Genomic DNA, 24,151 nt, shown 5'->3' with positions numbered 1-24,151 from the left:
GCTAATACTTTAACTGCACTCCATCTACAGGGTTTCATATTTTGTATTTCTGTTTGTCATCAAAGTATTTTCTAAGGATTCATTCTTGATCACTGGGTTATTTATAACTATACTGCTTAATCTGCGAACTTTGGGTGACTATCTGATCATCTATTTGCTATTATAATTTCTACCTTAATTCCACCGTGCTGGAAAATACACACTATATGGTGTTGGTCTTCTGAAATTTGCTGAGACTTCCTTTATGGTCTACCATAAATCAGTATTACATGATCATTTTTGGTAAATATTCCACGTGCACATAAAAAATGTATATTCTAGGGGTGCCTGGGTGGTGCAGTCAGTTGAGTGTCCAACTCTTGGTTTCAGCTCAGGTCGTGATCTCAAGGTCATGAGATCGAGCCGAGTCAGGCCCTGCACTCAACAGAGTCTGCTTGAGACTCTCCTCTGCCTCTCTCCCCCATACTCTCTCACTCTCTAAAATAAATAAATCTTTTTTTTTTAAGTATATCCTGCAACTGTTAAGTATAATATTCTATATATATATAATCAAGTGGATCAAATATCCTAATTTCCTGGTTCAAATCTTCTACATCTTTAACGGGATTTGTTTGATTAGTTGGGTTTTGGATTTTGATCTGCTTCTTCTATGAGTTATAAAGAGACATACATTAAAATCTTCCTCTTTGGTCAAGGACTTGTCCATTTCTCCTTTTAGTTTTGTCAGCTTTTGAGGCATATATAAATTTAGTATTGTTTCTTATTGAAATGATCCCTTTTGCATAATAAAATATTTTTGTTTTCAGTAATGTTTCTTGTCCTTTAAGATATATCTCTTGTGGGGTGCCTGGGTGGCTCACTTGGGTAAGTGTCTGACGCTTGGCTCAGGTCATGATCTCAGGGGTTGTGAGATCGAGCCTCACGTCTGGCTCCATGCTCAGCGCAGAGTATGCTTGAGATTCTTTCCAGCTCCCTCTCCTTCTCCCTCCCCCCACTCACAATCTCTTTCTCTCTAAAATAAATAAATAAAATCCTTAAATGTGTGTGTGTGTGCGTATAATTCTTTAAGATACATCTCTTGTGGGGCACCTGGGTAGCTCAGTCGTTGAGCATCTATCTGTCTTCGGCTCAGGTCATGATCCCAGGGTCCTGGGATCGAGCCCCGCATCGGGCTCCCTGCTGCACGGGAAGCCTGCTTCTCCCTCTCCCACTCCCCCTGCTTGTGTTCCCTCGCTGTCTCTCTCTGTCAAATAAATACAATCTTTAAAAAAAAAAAAAAAAGATACATCTCTTGTAAGCAGCACACAGTTGAATTTTATTTTTTCATCCAGTCTGACAATCTTTGACTTTATAAATGGAATACTTCGTACATTTACATTTATTTCCTAACAGAACTCAATCTTTTTTTAAAAATATTTTATTTATTTGATAGACAGGGAGAGGGAGAGGGAGAGGAAGAAGCAGACTCCCCGCTGAGCAGGGAGCCCAACGTGGAGCTCAACCCCAGGACCCTGAGATCATGACCTAAGCTGAAGGCAGATGCTTAACTAATTGAGCCACCCAGGCGCCCAACATAACCCAATTTAAATACATATTTGTTTTCCTGTTTTTCCTATCTCTTCTTTGTTCATTTTTCTCCTTGTCTACTTTTGGATATATTATTTTTTCTTACTTACTTTATATTCTTTTACTATTCTTGTAGTAAACAATAAAACAACCAGTATCTGAGTATTGTCAGAAATTCAAATTTTCAGGGGTGTCTGGCTGGCTCAGTTGGTAGAGTGTGTGTTGACTCTTCATCTCAGGGTTGTGAATTCAAGCCCATGTTAGGTGTAGAGATTACTTAAAAAAATAAAATCTTTGGGGCACCTGGCTGGATCAGTCAGTGGAGCATGTGACTGGGTGTGGAGATTACTTTAAATAAAATAAAAATAAATAAAAAATTAAAATTTAAAAAAAAAAAAGAAAGAAATTCAAAATTTCAGACCCCAATTAAATGTACTAAACCAGAAATTCTCAGGTGAGGCCCAACAATTTGGGTTTTAACAAGCCCTCTTAGTTATTGTGACATGTTGATGTATTAAAAGAACCACTGCCCTAAATATTACAACATGCTCTTGACTTAGTACTTTTACCACTTCCAATGCAATGCAAAGACTTTAACTGTACCTACAGGTGATCCTTAACAACATGGATTTAAACCACATGGGTCCACTTATATACAGAATTTTTTTAATAAACACAGCACAGGGGCACCTGGATGGCTCAGTCAGTTGAACATCTGGCTCTTAATTTCAGTTCAAGTCATGATCTCAGGGTTGGCCACGGAGCCTGCTTAAGATTCTCTCTCCCTCTCCCCCTGCCTCTCGTCCCAGTTTAAAAAAAAAAAAAAAATCTTAAAAAAAAAAAGAAAAAAGATAAATACAGAACAGTTACTGGGGTGCCTGGCTGGCTTAGTAGGTAGGTAGAGTCCGGAACTCTTGATCTCAGGGTCGTGAGTTCAAGCCCCATGTTGGGTGAAGAGTTTGATTTAAAAATATAGATAAATAGGTGTGCCTGGGTGGTTCAGTCAGTTGAGCGTCTGACTTCAGCTTGGATCATGGTTGGGATCCTGGGATTGAGCCTCACCATTAGGTTGGGAATCTGCTTGTCCCTCTCCCTCTGCCCCTCCCCCCACTCATACTGGCATGTGCTCTCTCAAATGAATAAAAATCTTTAAAAACAAACAAATAAATAAAAATACAGTACAGACTGTAAGAATATTTTTCTCTTCAGATTTTCTTAACATTTTCTTTTCTCTAGCTTTATTGTAAGAACAACAGTATAAAATGCATGTAACATAACACGTATTAATCAACTATTTATGTTATCAGTAAGGCTTCTAGTCAACAGCAGACTATTAAGTTTTGGGGAAGTCAAAAGTAGACATGCAGATTTTCAACTGTGCAGGAGGTGGCGGGATCGGCACCCCTAAACACATTGTTCAAGGGTCAACCATATTTCTTTCTGCCTTACCCTTGTACTGTCATGTCTTTTAACTTCTATAGTATTTTAGACCCAAAGGCATTGTGTTATGTAACAGAACTGCTATTGTTGTAAACACTCAATACACATTTAGATTTATCAAGAGACATACTCTTTTGGTGTTCTTCATTCTTTAGCGCACAGGATAATTTCCTTCTATCTGAAAAATTAATTCCCTTTAACTGTTTAATACTGGTATACTAGTAACATATTCTCTTTGATTCTGTTTCTGTAGAAACCTATTCATTTAACCTTCATTTTTCACAGAAATTTTAATTGTAGAAATCTGGATTAGCAGGTATTACCTTTCAGCAGTATACAGATTTCATTCTCGTGTCTGGTTTTTATCATTTCTATTCAGGAGTCAATGCCCGGCTTACTGTTGTTCCTCTGAAGTTGCCTGTTTTTGCCTCTGATTTTAAGATTTGTTTTATCTTTGTTTTTAGCAGCTCAATATTTTTTTTTTGCTTGGTAAGGTTTTTGTTTAATTCTTCTTGAGGCTCTCAAGAAATTCTTGAATCTATACTGTGTTATCTTTCATCAGTTTAAAATTTTTAATATATTGTTTCTTCTTTACTCCTTTTTCCTCTCCTCTGAAACCCTAATAACAAGTTTGTTAGACCTCTTCCCCCATATCCCATTTATCTCTTAAGCTTTTCTGAATTTTCCACTGTTTTTCTTTGTGCTTCAATCTCCGTATTTTCTATTGACATTTCTTCCAGTTCACTATTCTCTCTCCGCTGGTGTGCCTAATCTGCTGTTAAACCCATCTACCAAATTCTTAATTTCAGTTACTATATTTTGCAGTTCTAGAGTTTCCTCTTGATTCTTCCACACAGATTCCAATTCTCTGATAAATTTTCTCTAACTCAACTATTTTCTTAAACATATTAGTGACAGTTATTTTAAAATCATTATCTAGATCACTTGTAAATATGTTTATGCTGTTTTTCCTTACCTATCCCATGGTTATTTAATTGGTCCTGTTTCCTGTAATGTCTAAAATTTTTTTACTGAAAGTGAGATCTTACTTATGAAAACTTGTAAAAGCTCAGGATGATGTTAATTTATTCCAGAAAGGATTTAGTTTTCTTTTGGCAAGCAGAAAAAATATTAGCAACCACCCTAAGTAACAATTTGAAGCTGGTCAATTTTGGTTTGCTCTTACTCACAGAACGTAACCATTCTGAGCTATCGATTTGAAAGGCTGGAGTGTTTATCATGGCTCCCCTCCTCCTTGAAGATCATGAACAATAATTTTTGTTGCCCTCTTCTCTGTGAGACTGCTTGATTCTAAGTAGTGAAAAATCCACTTGATTTATCTATGCCTGAGCCCAAATACATATGAGTTAGGAATTAACAAGTGCCTTAAGTGGATATTACTTGCAAGAAGTTGAACTCATTTCTGAGATTCAAGGGGATCTTAGTCCTCAAGCCCTGGCTGTTCAGTAGCCTCAAACTCCAGTTTTTGTCTTCCTAGCCCCATGACTGCTCTAAGCTTCTGCTTTCTATTTAGCCTCTATGCCACGCATTGAGAATTGATGAATGTCCCAAGGGAAATACGCATGGCTTATCTCAATGTATTTCCCTTTTCCCTGGGATCTTTAGCCCTGAAGTCATGGCTTTTTGTTCTCCAGTGCCTCTCCCCTCTTTTTTATTAATAGTGGGGGATGGTGGTATTTTATATAGATAGAAGGATTAATCTAATACTAGCTATTCCATCATATCTAGAAGCAGAAGTCCAAACACTCCAGCTCCTTTGACCCCTGTATTATTTCATCATGAAGTCCTAGCATTACTATTTCGTCATTGTTTCCTAAAAGTTACTACTATGTTTAGGCCTCAGTTATCTCCTACTTGGACTACTATAAGGAACAGTATCAGATATTTATGATTCTAGCCCATATGCTCCACTAGAAATTCTCAAGTTTAGTTGGGCACCATTAGGAATAGTTTCTTTTGTTTTTTTAAGATTTTATTTATTTATTTATTTGACAGAGAGATAGAGAGAGCCAGAGAGCACGACTGGGGGTTATGGCAGAGGGAGAGGGAAAAGCAGGCTCCCCACTGAGCAGGAAGCCTGACGTGGGGCTCGATCCCAGGACCCTGGGATCATGACCCAATCAGAAGGCAGACACTTAACCAACTGAGCCACCCAGGTGCCCAGGGATGATTTCTTAAAGTACAGATTTCTGAACCCTATCTATAAGTATAAAATAAATGATATGGCAGGCCTGTAATAATACCTTGGAATTACCACCAGCACCGCTAAACACACGCACACATGCACCCACATATTCCTCCCCTAAGTGATTCTGATGGAATCATTCCATGGATTGGTATTTGGGAAAAATCAATACTCTATACCTCAGCTGTCAGTTTCCTTTCTAAATTGTAAATCTGATCAGTCACTAAGATGATAGTATGCTTCTATTGGTTTATTATCTTTCTACAAATAAAAAGATCCTATGTATATATCAGTACAATTATGTATATACATGTGTGTGTGTGTTTATGTGTGTGCATGATAAAATGGAAGAAATAAAGCAAAAACAAGTGAAAGCAAGGGAGGGAGGAGGAGAGGGTAAAAGCAAGATTTGAAAGTGAGATTGAAAGAGAGTAGGAGTTGGGGCGCCTGGGTGGCTCAGTCGTTAAGCGTCTGCCTTTGGCTCAGGTCATGATCCCAGGGTCCTAGTATTGAGCCCCGCATGGGCTTCCTGCTCAGCAGGAAGCCTGCTTCTCCCTCTCCTACTCCCCCTGCTTGTGTTCCCTCTCTCGCTATCTCTCTGTCAAATAAATAAATAAAATCTTAAAAAAAAAAATTAAAATTAAAATTAAAAAAAAAAAAAAGAGAGAGAGAGAGTAGGAGCATGAGACATATATGGCTTCAGATGCTCGTGGTCTAGTAAGGGAAGAAATACATGCACAGAACTTAGTTACTTCACGAATCTCCCAGAGCCTTTTTAGGGTTTTGAGATATGAGCTTAAGAAATTACCTTGTAAAGAAGAAACACTTGTATTCCACTAGGTATCTAATGACTTGGCATAAAATTTTGAAGTTTTGGCCCTTGCTTCAAAAAGAAAAGAGAAGGGAAAGGGATACGGGGGGAAGGGAAGAAAAGGAAGGGGAAGGAAGGGAAGGAAAAGAAAGGAAAAGACAGCAAACTACTACATGCTATTTCTGGATATGCACCTACACTTGAATATCATGAAATAGGCTGACCACCAAAGAACTCTGTGAGTTTGTCCAAATTACTCATTTTACTGGATTCTGTTGACCCCTTGGGAATCTGACAATTTTTTTTCTTTTTTTTTTTTTAATTTTTTTTTTTTTAATGTTTTATTTATTCATGAGAGTCAGAGAGAGAGAGGGGCAGAGGCAGAGGGAGAAGCAGGCTTCCCGCTGAGCAGGGAGCCCGATGCGGGACTTGATCCCAGGACCCTGGGACCATGACCTGAGCCGAAGGCAGAAGCTTAACCATCTGAGCCACACAGGCGCCCCCGACAATTTTTTTTCAAGAACATATTTAGAGGGGTAATCAACGGTTTTTGAAACAAACTGATTCAATAAAATACTGACTCAAAAATTCTATCAGTTGGGAACTGGCACTGTCAAGAATTTAAATTAAATAGAGATTCCCAATAAGCATCCTCCAACTTCTTTAGAGAAATATTTTCTTCTGATTTGTGTATAACCTCAAAACATTGTGGATTCAAGCTTTCAAGCTGCCATGTATAAGCTAGCCAAATTATGTCATCTTTAAACTCAATCATATAGAACTCTATTGTTATTATAAAGGCAAATTAAATGTATTATTCAATGACATTTCAAAAGTGTTTAAAAAAAAACAGAATTACTTTGTTAGTCACAGTGTTGATTGCCAGAGTTGGAGAGGCACTTCCCGAAATAATACACTCCATTCCCAAAGAATCTGAATCTATGCTATATGGAGTTGAGGCCTAAAATACAAGAACAAAATAAATAATTATTAGCTCATATATCCAGCAACTTTAACACAATTTGAAGGTATTTCATCAAATTCTCCAACATCTAGTTTTGTGCTTTGTTTCTGAAAACGTGAATTTCAATCCCTACTGAAATCTCTTGTACTATATGTTAATATGTTACTGACCTGGTATCACAAAGTCCATTGGCCTGGCTACTTCTTACCAGCTCTTTTAATTGACTGTGGCATAGTTGAGCAAAAATTCTAAACTTCTGTAGTAGAGACTGCTAACGGTCCTCTAATATCCATTTCCCCTATTCTCCCTTTTAGTAATAAAACCCATAGTTATTGACTTATGACAGCCCAGCTAAATACTACCTTTACAGCTTCATTTGCAAGTAGTTGTGGCCATGTGACTAAGGTGTATGTGGCCATGTAACTAACTTGTGTAAAGGAGATATGAGCAAGAGTGATATGTGCAACTTCTGGATCATGTCTTTGAAAAGAACCTGCTTTCCTCTACTCTGTCTTTCCCTCTTATTGCAGGCTGGGACACAGACACGGTGGTGGTCATCTTGCTTAATCAAAATGCCAAGGGTAGTACTCTAGGGAATACTGAAAAGACAAGATTAGAAGGAACATCAACATGTGAATGAACTGGTGGGACACAGATGGCTATCCGTCTAATCTATCAGCATGAACCTCTACTTGAAAGAGAAATAAAACTCTCTGATTTAAGGTTCTCAGTTGTTTTTTCTTCTTTTGTCTATTACTGCAACTGAACAGTACTGAATAACACAACTCATCACACTGTTTCTGGGTTTTTTTTGGTTTTTTTAAAAGATTTTATTTATTTATTTGAGAGAGAGAGAATGAGAGACAGAGAGCACGAGAGGGAAGAGGGCAGAGGGAGAAGCAGACCCCCTGCTGAGCAGGGAGCCCGATGTGGGACTCGATTCCGGGACTCCAGGATCATGACCTGAGCCGAAGGCAGTTGCTTAACCAACTGAGCCACCCAGGCGCCCCATCACACTGTTTATAAAGCTAATATGGGGGGTCAAAATTTTGTATTTAGAATCTGGGATATAAACTGTGATAACTCCTCTTTCTTTTGTAAGAGATGATGTTTATGGCTTTGATGAAGACTCAAGAGTGTTCAACTTCAATGCTGAAAGCTAATGACAGATATAAACAATCTGTGGCTATGATGCTAGTTCCGTGTATATTCCTCCTGTGCCCCACCCCCTCCCAAAAAAATCTGTGCCACACATGGTCCCAAGTGGAGATGCGTTTTTAAAAGATCACACTGCATGTAAAAGAGAACAATTTCACTGAGACCACGTTTCTAAGATTCATCTATTTATCACTTAATACTCCATCATGAATTTCTTTCATCAGATAACCTATGACGGTGGAGAACAGTTTGACTGCAATGAAAAAAAGAAAAAGACAAGGGTCACCCCCCACCCTCACCCAGAAGATAGAATCTAGCACTTACGTGCTGCATATACATTGAGAGTGGGGTCAAAGTGGCAAAGAGCTTCATATGAAATACAAGTGAAAGAACTACAAAGACAACTTTGTCTATGCCTCAATTTTGATGCCAGCCCAACTTAGCTAAACCTAAATTAACATATAAGATTACTTTAGAACACTGCAAATATGTTCCTCTAACTCACCTGAATCTTCTCTGACCCAACTACTGGTTCACTATTTCTCACTCCTCCCCACTGGTAGAAGAGGAAAGCCGGTGTTGTGTGATGGCATGCAAATTACTCAACCTTTATGCTCTTTTACCCATCTATAAAAATGAGGATATGTCACTTCCTTTAGAGGTCTATTAAGAGCATTAATGAAATAATTTATGCAAAGCTCTCAGCATAGTACCTGAAATGCACAGTAAGGGCTAGCTGCTATGATGACTAGTAAAACATACCTGCTATTGATGCTGAGGATCTCTGATACAAAGGGATATTTAATAGTGATTAATGAGAAAAGGCACAGATTTGGTATGAGACACTATTTTCCTACAAAGCCAGATTCATAGCTTCAGCTATTATAAATTAGACAGTAAATTTTTAAAATCTTTTAATTAGATATTCTTTATGGATACTTCAGTCTGGTTCAATCAAGAGAATAAACAACATTCTCTTTACATGCTTTGATATACTCAATAGTATAGTATATATTTTTAGTTATAGGCACACTGGTTCTATGTTATTAAGACAATAAGTAGTCTGATTAGAAAAGCCAGAGGATCTAGGTATCCCAAAACATATCTCGATAACTGTTATTATTACAGCCAAGAGGAAAATTCTGGGCAAAGAAAGTATCAATGAGTCTAATCTGGGAGGAACCAGTCAGCTTATGAAAGGTCCTTTCTGGGGTTTCCTCTTACTCCCTGCCAAAATCCTACCCACCCAAGTTCTACTTCCAGTATGGTGGTGTGAAATCCCCACAGACCAACCTTCTGCTGATAACAACTACAAATTGGGGGGTGGAGGAGGGAAGCAAGGACCACAGGAGGACAAAGAGCTGAGGATTCTGAAGATTAGGCAGATGTGGAGAGAAGTCAAAACTTGGAGACATTAGCCTCAGTTTCCTGTTTTCTTGCAGCTCTGCCCCAAGGCTGGGTAGCAGATGTGGAGCATGAGTGGCTGGCGTTGTCTTTCTGTCAGGAGGAACTAGGGAAAAGAGCTCAGGTAAACACTGCCAGATATCAAAGAGAGAACAGAATCTGACAGTGTAGAAAGTCAAAAGGGATACCCTAATACTATGTATGAAACACCACACAAGTCACCACAAAAGACTGACCCCTGACATGCAAACGCAAACTAAAGCACAGAATTAAAGAATCAAATTGAAATTGGAACCACTGTCCACAGAAGAGAGAACTTACAGTTTGAGTCTAACATGGTAAACTACCAGCTAAAACAAAAATATCAATATTCTATGGAAGAATATAACAGAACCCAGAGTCTATATAACATAACACAATGTCCACTAGGATACAATCCAAAATTACAACACATACAAGAAACAGGAAAATGCAATCCACTGTCAAGAGAAAAAACCATCTATGGAAACCACCACAAGAAGACTGAGATACTGGAATTATGAGACAAATTTTTAAAGTAGCTATTACAATCCCATGCTCAATGAGTTTTTTACTCATTGAGTAAAAAACAAAAACATAGCACACCTGAATGAAAGTGTAATAAAGGAAATCACAGTGGAGAAATTAAAAATATAAAAAGGAACAAAATCAGAATTTACAAATGAAATATACATAATTATCTGTATTTGAAAAGTCAATGGATAGGCTTAATATTAGAATGGAGATAAAACAGTAAAGAATCAGTGAACTCAAAGGCAGATCAACAAAAATTACCCAATCTAAGGAACAAAAATAAGAAAGACTGGTTTTATTTATTTATTTATTTTTAAGATTTTATTTATTTGACAGAGAGAGACACAGAGAGAGAGGGAACACAAGCAGAGGGAGTGGGAGAAGGAGAAGTAGGCTTCCCGCTGAGCAGGGAGCCCGATGCGGGGCTCAATCCCAGGGTTGGGATCATGATCTGAGCCAAAGGCAGACGCTTAACGACTGAGCCACCCAGGCACCCCGAAAGATTGATTTTAAAAAAGAAAGATCAGAGCATCAGAAAGCTATGGGATAATCTCAAACGGTCTAACATGTTTAGAGTTCCAGAAGGAGAGGAAAGAGAAAAAGAAAAAATATGGAAGGACTGATGACTGAAAACGTCAGAAATTTATTTAAAGAGAAATGTACAGATTTGAGAATCCCACAGTGAACCTCCATCAGGATCAGTTAAAAAGAAATCCCACTTGGATACATCATAATTGAACTGTTGAAAAATAAAGACAGAAAGCAGCCAAAGTAAAATGGCATTTCACGTACAGAAGAACACTAACTGGAAATGATCAGATTTGTCATAAAAATTATGGAGGCTGGGGCGCTCAGGTGGCTTAGTCAGTTAAGCAGCTGACTCTTCATTTCGGCTCAGGTCATGATCTCAGAGTCTTGGCATCAGGCCCCAAGTTGGGCTCAGCACTCAATGGGGAGTCAGCTTGTGGATTCTGTCTGTCTCGCCCACTGCCCCTCCCCTTGCTCGTTCTCTCTCTCTCAAATAAATCTTTAAAAAAAAATAGAGGTCTGGGCGCCTGGGTGGCTCAGTCGGTTAAGCGACTGCCTTCGGCTCAGGTCATGATCCTGGAGTCCCGGGATCGAGTCCCGCATCGGGCTCCCTGCTCAGCGGGGAGTCTGCTTCTCCCTCTACCCTCCTCCCTCTCGTGCTCTCTGTCTCTCATTCTCTCTCTCGCAAATAAATAAAATCTTTAAAAAAATAAATAAATAAAATAAAATAAAATAAATAGAGGTCATTAAACAGTAAACATCTTCAAAGTACTGAAAGAAAAAAAACCTTTCAATCTAGACTGTATATCATATGAAAATATTCTTTAGGAATGAAGGCAAAGGAAGACATTTTCAGAGAAAGAAAAACTAAGAGAATCTGGTGCCAGGAGACCTGCATATATTTGGGTAAATATAAGACTGTTGCTTTCCTCTTAGGCTTCAAGAACCACATATAATTATTTAAGGCAAAATTGTAACACTGTCTTGCAAGACTTCCAGTATATGCAGGTATCATACATATTACAACTAGAAGGAATGATGAGGAAAGAGGCAAAAGGGACCCATATGTCGGAAGACTTCTGTATTTTGTATGAAATGGTAAAATATTAACTCTGAGTAGACTTCAAAAAGTTAGGAATGTATACTGAAATCCCAATATATAAATCCCAATCTATAGCTAAAAAGCCAATAGATAAAACAGAATCCTAAAATATGTCTAAGTAATCTAAAAGAAGGCAGGAAAGGGGGAAAGAAAGGAACTAAAAACATAGAGGTCAAACAGAAAACAAAATGTAGACCTAAATCTAACAAGATCATTAATTACATTAATGTTAATAATCTAAACCCTCCAATAAAAAGACCGTGAGAGATACTAAAAAAGACTCAGCAAACTGCCGCCCACAACAGTCACAACTTCAAACATATAAACACAGATGAGTTGAAAGTAATACATGGAAAAATGTATACACTGCAAACATTAAGCATAAGGATAAAATGACTCAGGTCATTAATATCAGATAAAACAGATGCTAAGACAGATTATATCAGACATTTTAATAACATTTGATAAAGAACTGATGAAGACATAACAATTATAAATGTAAATGTGACTAATAACAGAGCTTAAAAATACTTGAAGCAAAAAAACTGACAATTAAAAATCAGTAAGAAAAAGAACACTGGGATACATTAGAAAATGCCTTGATCTGATATTAGAGAACACTCTGCCAAACTGTAGAATACCTATTCAAGTGCACACAGATATTCACTAAGATATGGCACATGTTGAGCCACAAAATAAGTCTCAATAAATATGTAAAGAGTGAAATGAAAAAAAATTGTATTATAAAACAGTAAGATATCTAGGAAAATTCAACATTTGGAACACTTGGAAATTAACATTTATATAAATAATTCATGGGTCAGATAGGACTCACAAGGGAATTTTTAAAGTATTCTGAACTAAATGATAAAAAAGATGCATCATACCAAAATCTGTGAGATGCAGTTAAAACAGCCTTAGAGGTAAACCTGTGGCTTTAAATTCTTATATTACAAGAGGAAAGGTCTCAAACCAATTAATTACCTACGCTGGAAAGAAAAAGCTAGAAATATCATTAAGTGAACAAATTAATAAGTAGAAGGAAGTAAATGATAAAGATAAATATAGAAATAAACAAATAGAAAACAGACAAAAAAAATTAACAAAGACAAAACCTGGTTCTTTGAAAAGACTAACAAAATTGAGAAACAGCTATACTGGAAAAAAAAAGAAAATACATATCCTCGATTTCAAGAATGAAAGAAGAGTTATTACTACAGATTCTATAAATATTAAAAGAGGATATTATGAACCACTTTATACCAACAAATTCAACAACTCAGATGAAAGGGACAAATTCCTTCAAGAATATAATTTATCAGAAGTGGCATAAAAAAGAGAAAATTTGAAAAGTCCCATATCAAATAAATTAAACATCAAAAACCTACCCACAAAAAAACCTGTAGGGCCAGATGGTTTCACTAATGAATTTTCTCAAACATTCAAGAAAGATATACCAATCTACAAAAACTTTTTCAGAAAATAGAGGAAAGAATACTACCAATATGAGGCCAATATAATCCTAATACCAAAACGTGACAGACATTACAAAAGAAGAAAATTATAAATCCATCCTTCATGAACACAGATGCAGAAATCTTTTAACAAAACAGAGCAAACTGAATCCAACAATATATGAAAGGGATAATATATCATGACTCAGTAGGGTTTATCCAAGGAATGCAGGTTTAACATTCTAAATGCAACTAGTGTAATTCAACATGCTAATGGAATAAAGAAAAGCTATATGATCATTTCAATAGGTATAGAAAAAGCATTTGATGAAATCCTACACCTATCTACTCATGATTAAAAACTCTCAGCAAACTAGGACTAGAGAACTTCCTCAATCTAATAAAGGGTATCTACAAGAGCCCTACAGATATGTCACACTTAGGGGTGAAATCCTGAACACTTTCCCCCTCAAAATGGAAATAAGGGAAGGATGACCACTTTCATCACTTCTATTTAACACTATACTGGAGATTCTAGTTCACTTTAATAAGGTGGGAAGAGACAGAAGAGTAAGAGGGAGAGGAAAACTGTCTATTTGCAGATCACATAACTGTTTATTATGGAAAATCCCAAGGCACTATAAAATGACTACTAAACCTAACACGATTATAGGATACAAGGTTAGCATATAAAAATTAATTAAATTTTTATATACCAGCAACAAGCAATTGGAAAACTGATTTAAAAATATATAGCTTTTAAAAACAAAATATTCAGGATTAAATTTAACTGGAAATATCCAAGTCCCCTACACTGAAAACTAAAAAACATTCCTGGGGCGCCTGGGTGGCTCAGTTGTTAAGCATCTGCCTTCGGCTCAGGTCATGGTCCCAGGGTCCTGGGACTGAGCCCCGCATCGGGCTCCCTGCTCCGCGGGTAGCCTGCTTCTCCCTCTCCCACTCCCCCTGCTTGTGTTCCCTCTCTCGCTGTGTCTCTCTCTGTCAAATAAATGAAAAATCTTTAAAAAACAAAAAAAACACAAAAAAAACATTCCTGATAGAAATTAAGAGACCTAATGAATGAAGAGATACAACATTTTCATGGCTTGGAATAATCAATATTGTTAAGATGTCAATTCCTGCCCCACCCTTTACCCCTCAGATCAGGGGTACCTGGAGATGAGAATGGAAGAAGGCATGAACGACAAAGGGGAAAGAGGAAACTTTTGGTGGTGACTAAAATGTTCATTTGATACTGGTGTAATTTCACATGTGAAGACTTCTCAAATTGTAAACTTTATTTGATGAATTGTACATAAACAATCTCTCAATAGTATTGTCAAAAAACAAAACTAAACTAAATCCTACCCATTCACTGGAATGAACCCTCATGAAAACACTTCCTGGTTTACAATCTCTTACTGGATAGGATTTCTCTGACTTTTTTTTTTTTTTTTAAAGATTTTATTTATTTATTTGAGACAGAGAGAATGAGAGAGAGAGAGAGCACATGAGAGGGGGGAGGGTCAGAGGGAGAAGCAGACTCCCTGCCGAGCAGGGAGCCCGATGCGGGACTCGATCCCGGGACTCCAGAAACATGACCTGAGCCGAAGGCAGTCGCTTAACCAACTGAGCCACCCAGGCGCCCTTTCTCTGACTTTTTAACCCCCAGGAAATTCTATTCACACCTACCTCCTGGAGGCAACATGTAGTTCCTCCCACATAATGTACACCCAGTACATGTTCACCCAATTGAAATAAATGTTTTTTTCAGTTCTAGTTCTAAGAGTAGGAATGTAGACTGCTTTCCTTCCTCTGCTCACTTATACCTTTAACTAAATCCCGCCTTACTCAGACTCAGGCTTAGAGATGAAAAAAGGCACACAATGGGGGAACATTTAACCAACAAAACCACTCTGTATAACAATAACAGAAACTAAGTCACAAAATGACAACAATCCCAGATATGCAGAAAATGTAGAATATTCTGCCTAGAAGAATATCTTTTCTATTTATCCATCCTCCAGTTATCTTCCTGATTAATTAAACTTGTAATCATCTTTGAACTGTCACATATAACTTCAAGAAAAAGTAATGTATATGCCCCCATTTTTGTCCCAATAAAAGCTGGATAACTGCAGAGTATATGGGTTGTTTTGTTTTGTTTTTTTGCAGAGGCCAAATGTTTAAGAGAGTGAGTTTATATATTCTATCTGGCTTTTACTCCCGCAGATAATTTCCAAACAATGCATTAAAAGATTTTAGCAAAACCATCCACAGCAATTTCCTATCTCTCTGCTTCTACCATTCTCCTATAGCAGCTACACTGTTCCTGTGTCACTACTTTGCCTTCCAATGGCCTTCTACCCCTACCTCAAGGTAAAACCCAAGTCTTTATTACAAAAGGCATACAAGGCTCTACACAATCTACTTCCTGCTCCCACCATTTACTTCTACAGTCCTACTGATGAGGGAACAGAAGGCAAGCTGAGGACAAAGCAGAAAGTGATACCCCACATCCCCCCTCCATGGGATATACGTGACATTCCTCAGGCACTCCTGGCTGCCCTTAAACAAAGGAAAGGAAAAAGAAATAGTTAACTTAGAGATCACAATCCTGCAAGACATGAGTCTCCCTCAGTTTACAAATGTCTTAGCAATTTACAGGAACAAAGCATTTCTATCAATAACCTAGCTTCCAGAAGGAAATGTAGATACCATTAAATGTCCTTATAACCTGCAGCCCATTAACAGATATTTGAAGTGGGCAGAGTGTAATGTTACTCCAGGAAGTTCCCAACTATCATGTTAATGCCTTGCCAGGAGGAAAAACCACCTTAACTTGACAATGGCAAGGCCTCTGGGATCCAGTGAGTCTTCTTTAACATAGGAAAATCCTTTTGAAATATCCCTTTTCCTTACCTCCCTTAACTCCCAAGTATATTATCAGTCACTCCTCTCACAACCCCCGGGCAGCAGCTCTTTCTGCCCACAGGTCCTGTCCCCTTGCTTTAATAAACCACCATTTTGCACCAAAGACATCTCAAGAATTTTTTCTTGGTCGTCACCGAACCTCACCTATATTCCAAACCACTATTCCCTCCTCCACACACTAGAACAGCCACAGTGACCTCCTTGTTGTTTCTCAAGATCCCAGGTATGTTTCTACCTTGGAGCCTTTGCACTTGTGGGATTTCCAGGGCCTACAGAGCTGACAATCCACTTACATTTATATATAAAGAAACTATGGCCAGAAAAATTAAACATCTAAATTATAACACAGTAACTGTAAAACTAGGTCTCCTAACTTCCTAAGTTCTATTTCCCCTAAACTTGGAATTAATAAAAGTGATACCTCATGACTTTGTAACATGACTTGATTTTGCTCATAATTTTACTATGTTCTTAAACAGAAGAACTCTGGATGATTAAATGCTGCTAAAATATAACACAATCTACAGGGGGTTTTTTGGTTTTGTTTTTAGAGTTTCTATTTCCTACCACTGGCGGCATCCCAGGAGCATTATTTCCTACTTAGAATCCTTTCAAAGCACCTTACCTTGCCAAGCATACAAGAGAAACACAGTAAACATGTGCCCTCACTATCCATAAGCAACAGTTACATACAACCATTTCAACTATTTCTACAACAATACTAAATTTGTCCACTTATTTTAAAACCCTGAATGAGGCACTTAGGCAAACCCTAACCAGTGACCAGGAAGGGTCTCTTTCAATTACAAGAAACAATATACTCAAAAAGATGCACCTTCGGTCTACTAATTTAACAGTTGTGCGCCCATACACACCTTGAAGAGACAAGATTTTTTAAAGGATTTCCTGGATTGGATCCACTTTAAGAAATAAGTCAAAGGCTATGAAAATGCAAGAGGCTACAAAAAACAAAGGGTGCACACAGATCTGAAAACACACACATACACTCCACCAACAGAAAAGAAGACATGTAGCAACCACATTCCCCTCTGTGTTCCTTTCTACCTTGTTTACTACAAACACGTCTACCTCTCCACCTGATTTTGTTTTGTTTTGTTTTGTTTTCAGTTGAGGACCATGATTTGGCTTTGTGCAGGACAGGCCAGAAGTGCAGAAAAGGTAATGCCCCCAGCAGCAGCATCATTCAATGAGGGGGAAGAGCTGACAGATAGATAGATAGCTTGCTGCCCAGAGTTCTAAACCACCTCCCAGCATTTCCCAATTTGACTGAGCCAGTCCACACAGATAAGCGACTTGATAATTGCCCCACTTTCCTAGTATCACCCCTCAAACTACCTCTACTCAATTTCTTGTCTACTTAAAGAGCTCAAATCATGACAGGGATCTTCTTTTCTCAAAAAGAATGTCTCCTGGAAGAGACAGGAAATCTTCCTTTAGCACAACAGTCCTCAAATTTTTTGATCTCAGAACTCCTTTGCACTATTAAAAGTTACTGAGGTTCCCAAAGAGCTTTTATTTATGTGACATATCTATTTTTATTTACCTATTAGAATTTTAAACTGAGACAAAATTTATTAATTCATTTAAAACAGTGACACACACTGCATGTTAACATAAATACTGTTTTGTATGAAAAATATAGTCTCAAAAAAAAAAAAAACAATGAGAAGAATGGCATTATTTTACATTTTTAAACAAATTGCTTTAATGCTTTGCTTAACAGAAGACCTCTGCATTCAATCTATGGCAAAATCACAGGTCATGTAACCTCTGAAAAATTACGAGTAAAAAAGGTAAAGAACATCTTAGTATTATGAACACAATTTTCACCCCATGGACCCCCTGAATGGGCCTCACACTGCTTTAGCATAACAGATTCCTATAAGCAAAGATGATTTAAGTGGGGGGGAGGGGACAATCAAAGAATGAACAGAGAAGAATATGTTTCTGTGATTATCAACATGATAAAAGAGATAAACTGTACTAATGTGAAGCACTCATTCTTTCAAGCACTTTTTTTTTTTTTAACAAAGAACTGCTTAAAACCTGAGTTCCCTTTTCTATTCCTTACCATTCAGTTCCCTTGTGATGAGGGAACAGAAGGCAAGCTGAGGACAAAGCAGAAGCTGACACCCCACAACCTCCCCCCACCATGGGATATATGTGACATTCCTCAGGCACCCCTGGCTGTCCTAAAGGAAAAACAAATAGTTAACTTATAGAGATCACAATCCTACAAGACAAGAGTCTCCCTCAGTTTACTTATAAAAGCCTTAGCAATAGCTTCCAGAAGGGAATGTAAATACAATTAAATGTCTTTGTAACCTGCAGCCCATCTACAGATACTTGAAATGGGCAAGAGTGTAATGTTCCTCCAGGAAGTTCCCAACTATCTTAATGTTAATACCTTACTAGAAGGGTAAACAACCTTAACTAGACAATGGCAAGCCCCCCCCCCCATCCTGTGAGTCTTTAGCATATGAAAGTTCTTTAGAAACATCCCTTTTCCTTACCTCCCCCAATCCCACAGTATATAATCAGCCATCCCTCAACCCCAGTACAGCAGCTCTTTCTGCCCAGGGTCCTGTCCCCATGCTTTAATAAACCATTTTGCACCAAAGACCTCTCAAGAATTCTTTCTTAGTCGTCGGCTCCGGACTCCACCCCACTGAACCTCACCTATAGTCCAAAACCCCATCACTTGGAATAGTTTCAGTTTTCCAGTCTTCAAAAAAATCTCCGTAGGTAATACCCAGCTAATTTTGCTTTTTTCTACCCTCAGCAGCTTCCAGTAGACAGGGCACTTTTCAATATATTCTTTGGTTGAACTGAACAAGCAAAACCAAGTTAAAAAGCAAAATAAATGCAAAAGGTTAAAGAGAAATTAATCGGTATAAAAACAAATAGGACAGAAAAAATGAAATGGGGGGGCATACACGCATGCGAGTGGAGGGTGCGGGGGGTGCAGAGGGAGAGGGACAAGATGACTCCATGCTGAGCCCAAGGTAGGACTCAATCTCATGATCCTGAGATCATGACCTGAGCTGAAATTAAGAGTCGGATGCTCAGGGCGCCTGGGTGGCTCAGTTGGTTAAGCAACTGCCTTTGGCTCAGGTCATGATCCTGGAGTCCCAGGATAGAGTCCCACATTGGGCTCCCTGCTCAGCAGGGGGTCTGCTTCTCCCTCTGACCCTCTTCCCTCTCGTGCTCTCTGTCTCTCATTCTCTCTTTCTCAAATAAATAAATAAAATCTTTAAAAAAAAAAAAAAAAAAAGACTCGGATGCTCAACCACCTGTGCCACCGAGGTACCCCTTTGGGCACTTTTTTTTTAAATGACTAGGCTTGTACATGTAATTCCCCCTCACTCTTTCACATTGCCAATCATCCTCATCTGCCTTATTTCATTTAACAGACCTCACTGAAACATCAGTTCTCTGCTATATGGGCCCAAAGTTCTCAAGACCCTCATCTTTAGAGTGACCACATAATTTATCCTCCAAATGCTATTTTGAGAATGAATAGGGAACTATTAATTATGCTGAGACAGCAAGCAATATTATGAATTATGTTTAGATTTCCTGCTTAACTAAGAGCTTCACAAGGAAAGAGTCTGTCTTGCCTACCTCTATTCCTCCAATACTTCGCTCTATGCTTAAAATGTAAAAGGTATGTGCTCGCTCTCTCAATGAAGAGCATGAATAATGCAAATTAATTTAAAAGAGGAAAAACTCATCCAGATAAAATGAACTGCTCTGTTCTCTCCCAAATCCTGATACTATTTCACCCCATATCGTATCCTTGATCATGACCTCTTATCTCATGCCTCCCTATCCAAAACCCCTCCAATCAGAATATAAACTTCAGGAGAGCAGAGAATGTTTTGTTAAATGATGTTTCCCCAGCACCTAAAGCAGTGCCTAAAGCTCAGTGAATGCTGCCTTATCTTGCCTTGCCTATCTCTACCTGAAAGCCAAGGCACAGAACCCCTATGAAACCATCCCAGATAGTCCCAGTAAAACAATGTCTCCTTCCTCTGCATACAGTAATCTGTCATACCTTTTTTATAATACTTTCTATACATACTTTGACCTTGTGCTAGAATTCTGTGTTTTATCGTGTTTCATTTTTCTTGGTATACTGCATAAAATTTTAGCACAATGCCTGACACACAGTATCTAGAAAACAAAGATGTGTCAAATGAAACTGGTAAAATGGCAGCATTTCACACAATTATGAGTACATATTAAGAGACCAGATACCATGCTAATGCTAATTTTCTAGAGAACTTACTTATTCATGCATATATCCCTAGCCCAGGCCATTGTCATTTCACAATGGCAGTTCCATCTACTCAGCATTGAGGGGGTTCAGAACAAGCCATCCCAGAACATGCCACTTTGGCATGAGGATTATTCTGAGCTGAAGGCAAGTAAGATCCAGTAGACTGAGGAAAAACTTTTTACCACCTCCTCCTCAACTGCCCAAAAGAATTTAGAAAGGGGCCTATACCAGGAAGAAAGTTATTACCAGAGATAACTTTTTATATCTGACTTATCTGCATGGCAGGACATTTATTTACCAAACATTTGCTCTTCTCCCACCTTCCTGTAAATTGCCTTCTTCTCTAAAGCCCCAGACCCACATCCCTTGCCTTAGCTCATGATGGTATATAAGCCTCAAATGCCTGGCTGTCACTGAGTCTCATATCTTTGTGGGACTCCCATATGTACATATGTAATTAAATTTGGTTTTCTCCTATTAATCTGCCTTTTTATTATGGGGGAGGGGGAGTCTCAGCCAACAACCTAGAAGGGTAGAGGGAAAGTTATTTTTCTCCCCTACAGCATCTTCCTCTTGCAAGGAGTATTTTATAAAGAGAAGTATCTTTCTTAACTGTTTTGATTCCTTTCTCAACACTACAGGCTATCAAATCAAAGTTAACTTCCTTGATCCCAAGGCTTTAGGCTTTCTACTCCTTATCTAAATGTCCACACCCTAGCCTAAACTCTTCACTATAGTTAAAAAGGTTCTCAATTATGCCCACCCATACTTCTTGCCCCGTCAACCCTGCACACCGTTTTCTCCAAGTGGAACAACATCCTTTACCATTTCTATCCAAAAAATTTACATGCCAAGTTTCACTCCTCTTCCCAGAGGCTTTCTGAGGGCAGCATTATCTATTTTGAGTCACTTTAGTTATCCTTGCCTGGTCTAATAGACTTATCAGTTAGTACTTGTTCTGTCATTTATAATCATGTATGTGTGTGTGTCTCTGTGTGTGTACATATATCAACTTTATATATACATATGTTCAATGTGGGGGTTCTCTTCTAAAATCATGGACCATTAGCTGACAAGATATGTATATATACAAAGAAATCTGATGCAGTGTTGTGATTTTCAACATAGCAAATACTAATGGTAGGAAAGGACAGTTGTAAACAATATAAACTCTAAAGGCAGACTACCTAGGTTCATAATGCTACCTGGTACTTATTGTCCTTACTACCCTTTGACAACTTACTTAACATCCATACCTATCAGCTTCATTATTTGAAGTTACTATAAAAATTACATGAGTTTATATACATAAATTCTTTAAAAACCATCTGGGGGTGCTTGGGTCGTTCAGTCAGTTAAGTGTCTCACTCTGGCTCAGGTCATGATCTCAGGGTCCCGGGATCAAGACCTGGGATCAAGCCCCATGTTGGGCTCTGTGCTCAGCAGGGAGTATGCTTGTCCCTCTCCCTCTACCTGCTCATGTGTGTGCTCGCTCTCAAATAAAGAAATAAAATCTTTAAAAAAAATAAAAATAAAAAGCATCTGGCACATAAACTCAATATAATTATCTATTATTATTACAATTTTGTCTTAGCACAGATTACTATAAAAAATTACCATAAACTAGGTGGCTTATCAACAACTGAAATGTATTTCTCACAGTTCTAGAGGCAGGAACTCCAAGATCATGGTGCCAACATGGTCAGGTTCTGGTGAGAAGCCTGTTAAAGGTATCCTCACTGGTTTCTCACATGGTGCAAAGAGAGTTAGCTAGCTCTGTGGCCTATTCTTCTAAGGGCACTAATCCCATTCATGAGGACTACATTCTTTTGACCTAATTACCTCCCAAAGGGCCCACACCTCCAAATACTGTCACACTGAAATTAGGGTTTCAAACATATGGATTTTGGGGGGGACACAAACATTCAGTTCAAAGCAGCTGTTAAGACTTCTATCCTCTCGGGGCGCCTGGGTGGCTCAGTTGGTTAAGTGACTGCTTTCGGCTCAGGTCATGATCCTGGAGTCCCTGGATCGAGTCCCGCATCAGGCTCCCTGCTCGGCAGGGAGCCTGCTTCTCCCTCTGACCCTCCCCCCTCTCATGTGCTCTCTCTCTCTCATTCTCTCTGTCTCAAATAAATAAATAAAATCTTTAAAAAAAAAAGACTTCTATCCTCTCACTTTAAAATTAAGGATACTGAAACTCAAAACAAAAAACAATTTGCCAAAGTCACAAGAACAAGTAACCTGTAAAGCCAGAAGAGAAACAAAGGACTTCTAGTAAAGGAGCGTATTCATTTCACCATGCTAAACTTGATTTAATAATATTTTTAAGTCTGCAGGTCCATTTTATGATAAAGAAAAAGTGGTAAGAAGATGAAAGAAGTAAGAAAAAGGGAAATGAGAGACGTTTATATATGCAAGAATTAAGAAAAGAAAGGAATGCTGTAATGATCAAGACACAACATGGGCTTATGTTCATGTAAATGGAAGGGCCAAGGAGGTGATCCAGAGAAATTACAAATATTAGGTTGGAGATAACTATCTCGCTTTATTTTTCGTTAACTATCACGCTTTATTTTTTATTTAGGACATAAAGATATGGTTACTTTCATTTTTAAAAATCCATTCTCTTTAGCAGTTTAGAAAGCCAATTCTGTTCCTCTCAAAGCTCATCTCTCTTCAAAAATGTGTAAAATATTTTGATTTTTCACATAGAATTCTCATGTTTACACATGGGGAAAAATTACAAATTTCAGAAATTTAATAAACTTTCAAGAATGTCAACATATTTACCATCTACATTTTAAAAACTTTTAAAAGTTTAGGGGCGCCTGGCTGGCTCAGTCAGTAGAGCATGTGACTCGATCTCAGGGTTGTGAGTTTGAGCACCACGCTGGGTGTGTAAAAATTAGTTTAAAAAATAAAAATAGGGGTGCCTGGGTGATTCAGGTCATGATCTCAAGAGTCGTGAGATCGAGCCCTGTGAGGCTCGCGCTGGGCAGGGAATCTGCTAAAGATTCTGTCTCTGCCTGTCCCTCTGTCCCTCCCCCCTTGCTCACTCGCGCTCTCTCTCACGCTCTCAAATAAATAAATAAATAAATAATAAAATCTTTTTAAAAGTTTCAATTTATGGGCCATGTTTAGTTTTTGAGAAAACTTTAACATATAAATATCATATTCAGAACCATCACTATTTGACTATCTTATGCTTTTCCTTAGATAAAACCCAATGGTCATTTAAAATACAAACTGTTCTAATAAAAATACTACCTCCCCTCAACTCCCAAAAACACCGCTAAATGAAAAAATAGACATAACTAGTTTGTCAGAGCAAGAAATTATGCTTTGTATGAAGACTATCTTTTAGAGCAACCAATACACAGCTCAGGTGAAAATAATTATCAATAGTATTAAACAAAAGACTGGCTCTTTTATGGAACTATACTACAAAGGTAAGTTGTTGAAGCTTTTACATGCTTTTTAACTTAAAATGAAGTTAAAAAGATAAACAGTAGAAAATATAGAAAATATGTGTCCAAAATATACACTGAAGAACACATGCTTTGTATGTAAAACATACTTCTGTAATTTGAATCCTTTATTTCTATAAACTTCCACTGTAAAACGGACAATATGGTCTTCAGGAAAAAAAGGACTCTCAAAAATAGAGTGATCGCTCTAAGAACTATGAAACAAGGTAACCATAAAATTCAGGGCTGATATCCAAAA

At 38.0% G+C, this 24,151-nt stretch overlaps 1 protein-coding gene across 7 annotated transcripts in view; it reads right to left on the bottom strand.

Annotated features, from left to right (window-relative positions):
- FOXJ3 (forkhead box J3) overlaps positions 1-24,151 on the bottom strand; it is a 145,647-nt gene that overhangs the window by 36,574 nt on the left and 84,922 nt on the right. For 5 of the 7 annotated variants that reach the window (XM_035018853.1, XM_035018854.1, XM_035018855.1 and 2 more), the window contains one exon: positions 6,883-6,984. The exons of the other annotated variants lie outside the window; for them this stretch is intronic. In XM_035018853.1, the coding sequence (XP_034874744.1) occupies positions 6,883-6,984 (102 nt within the window). The remainder of the gene's footprint in view (positions 1-6,882; positions 6,985-24,151) is intronic. 7 annotated transcript variants of the gene reach the window in all.

Source organism: Mirounga leonina, unplaced genomic scaffold, assembly GCF_011800145.1.
Source record: "Mirounga leonina isolate KUSES-001 unplaced genomic scaffold, KU_Mleo_1.0 Mir_173, whole genome shotgun sequence".
Taxonomy (NCBI): domain Eukaryota; kingdom Metazoa; phylum Chordata; class Mammalia; order Carnivora; family Phocidae; genus Mirounga; species Mirounga leonina.
The sequence above is the reverse complement of the archived record's forward strand: the minus strand, read 5'-3'. Positions and strand labels throughout refer to the sequence as shown.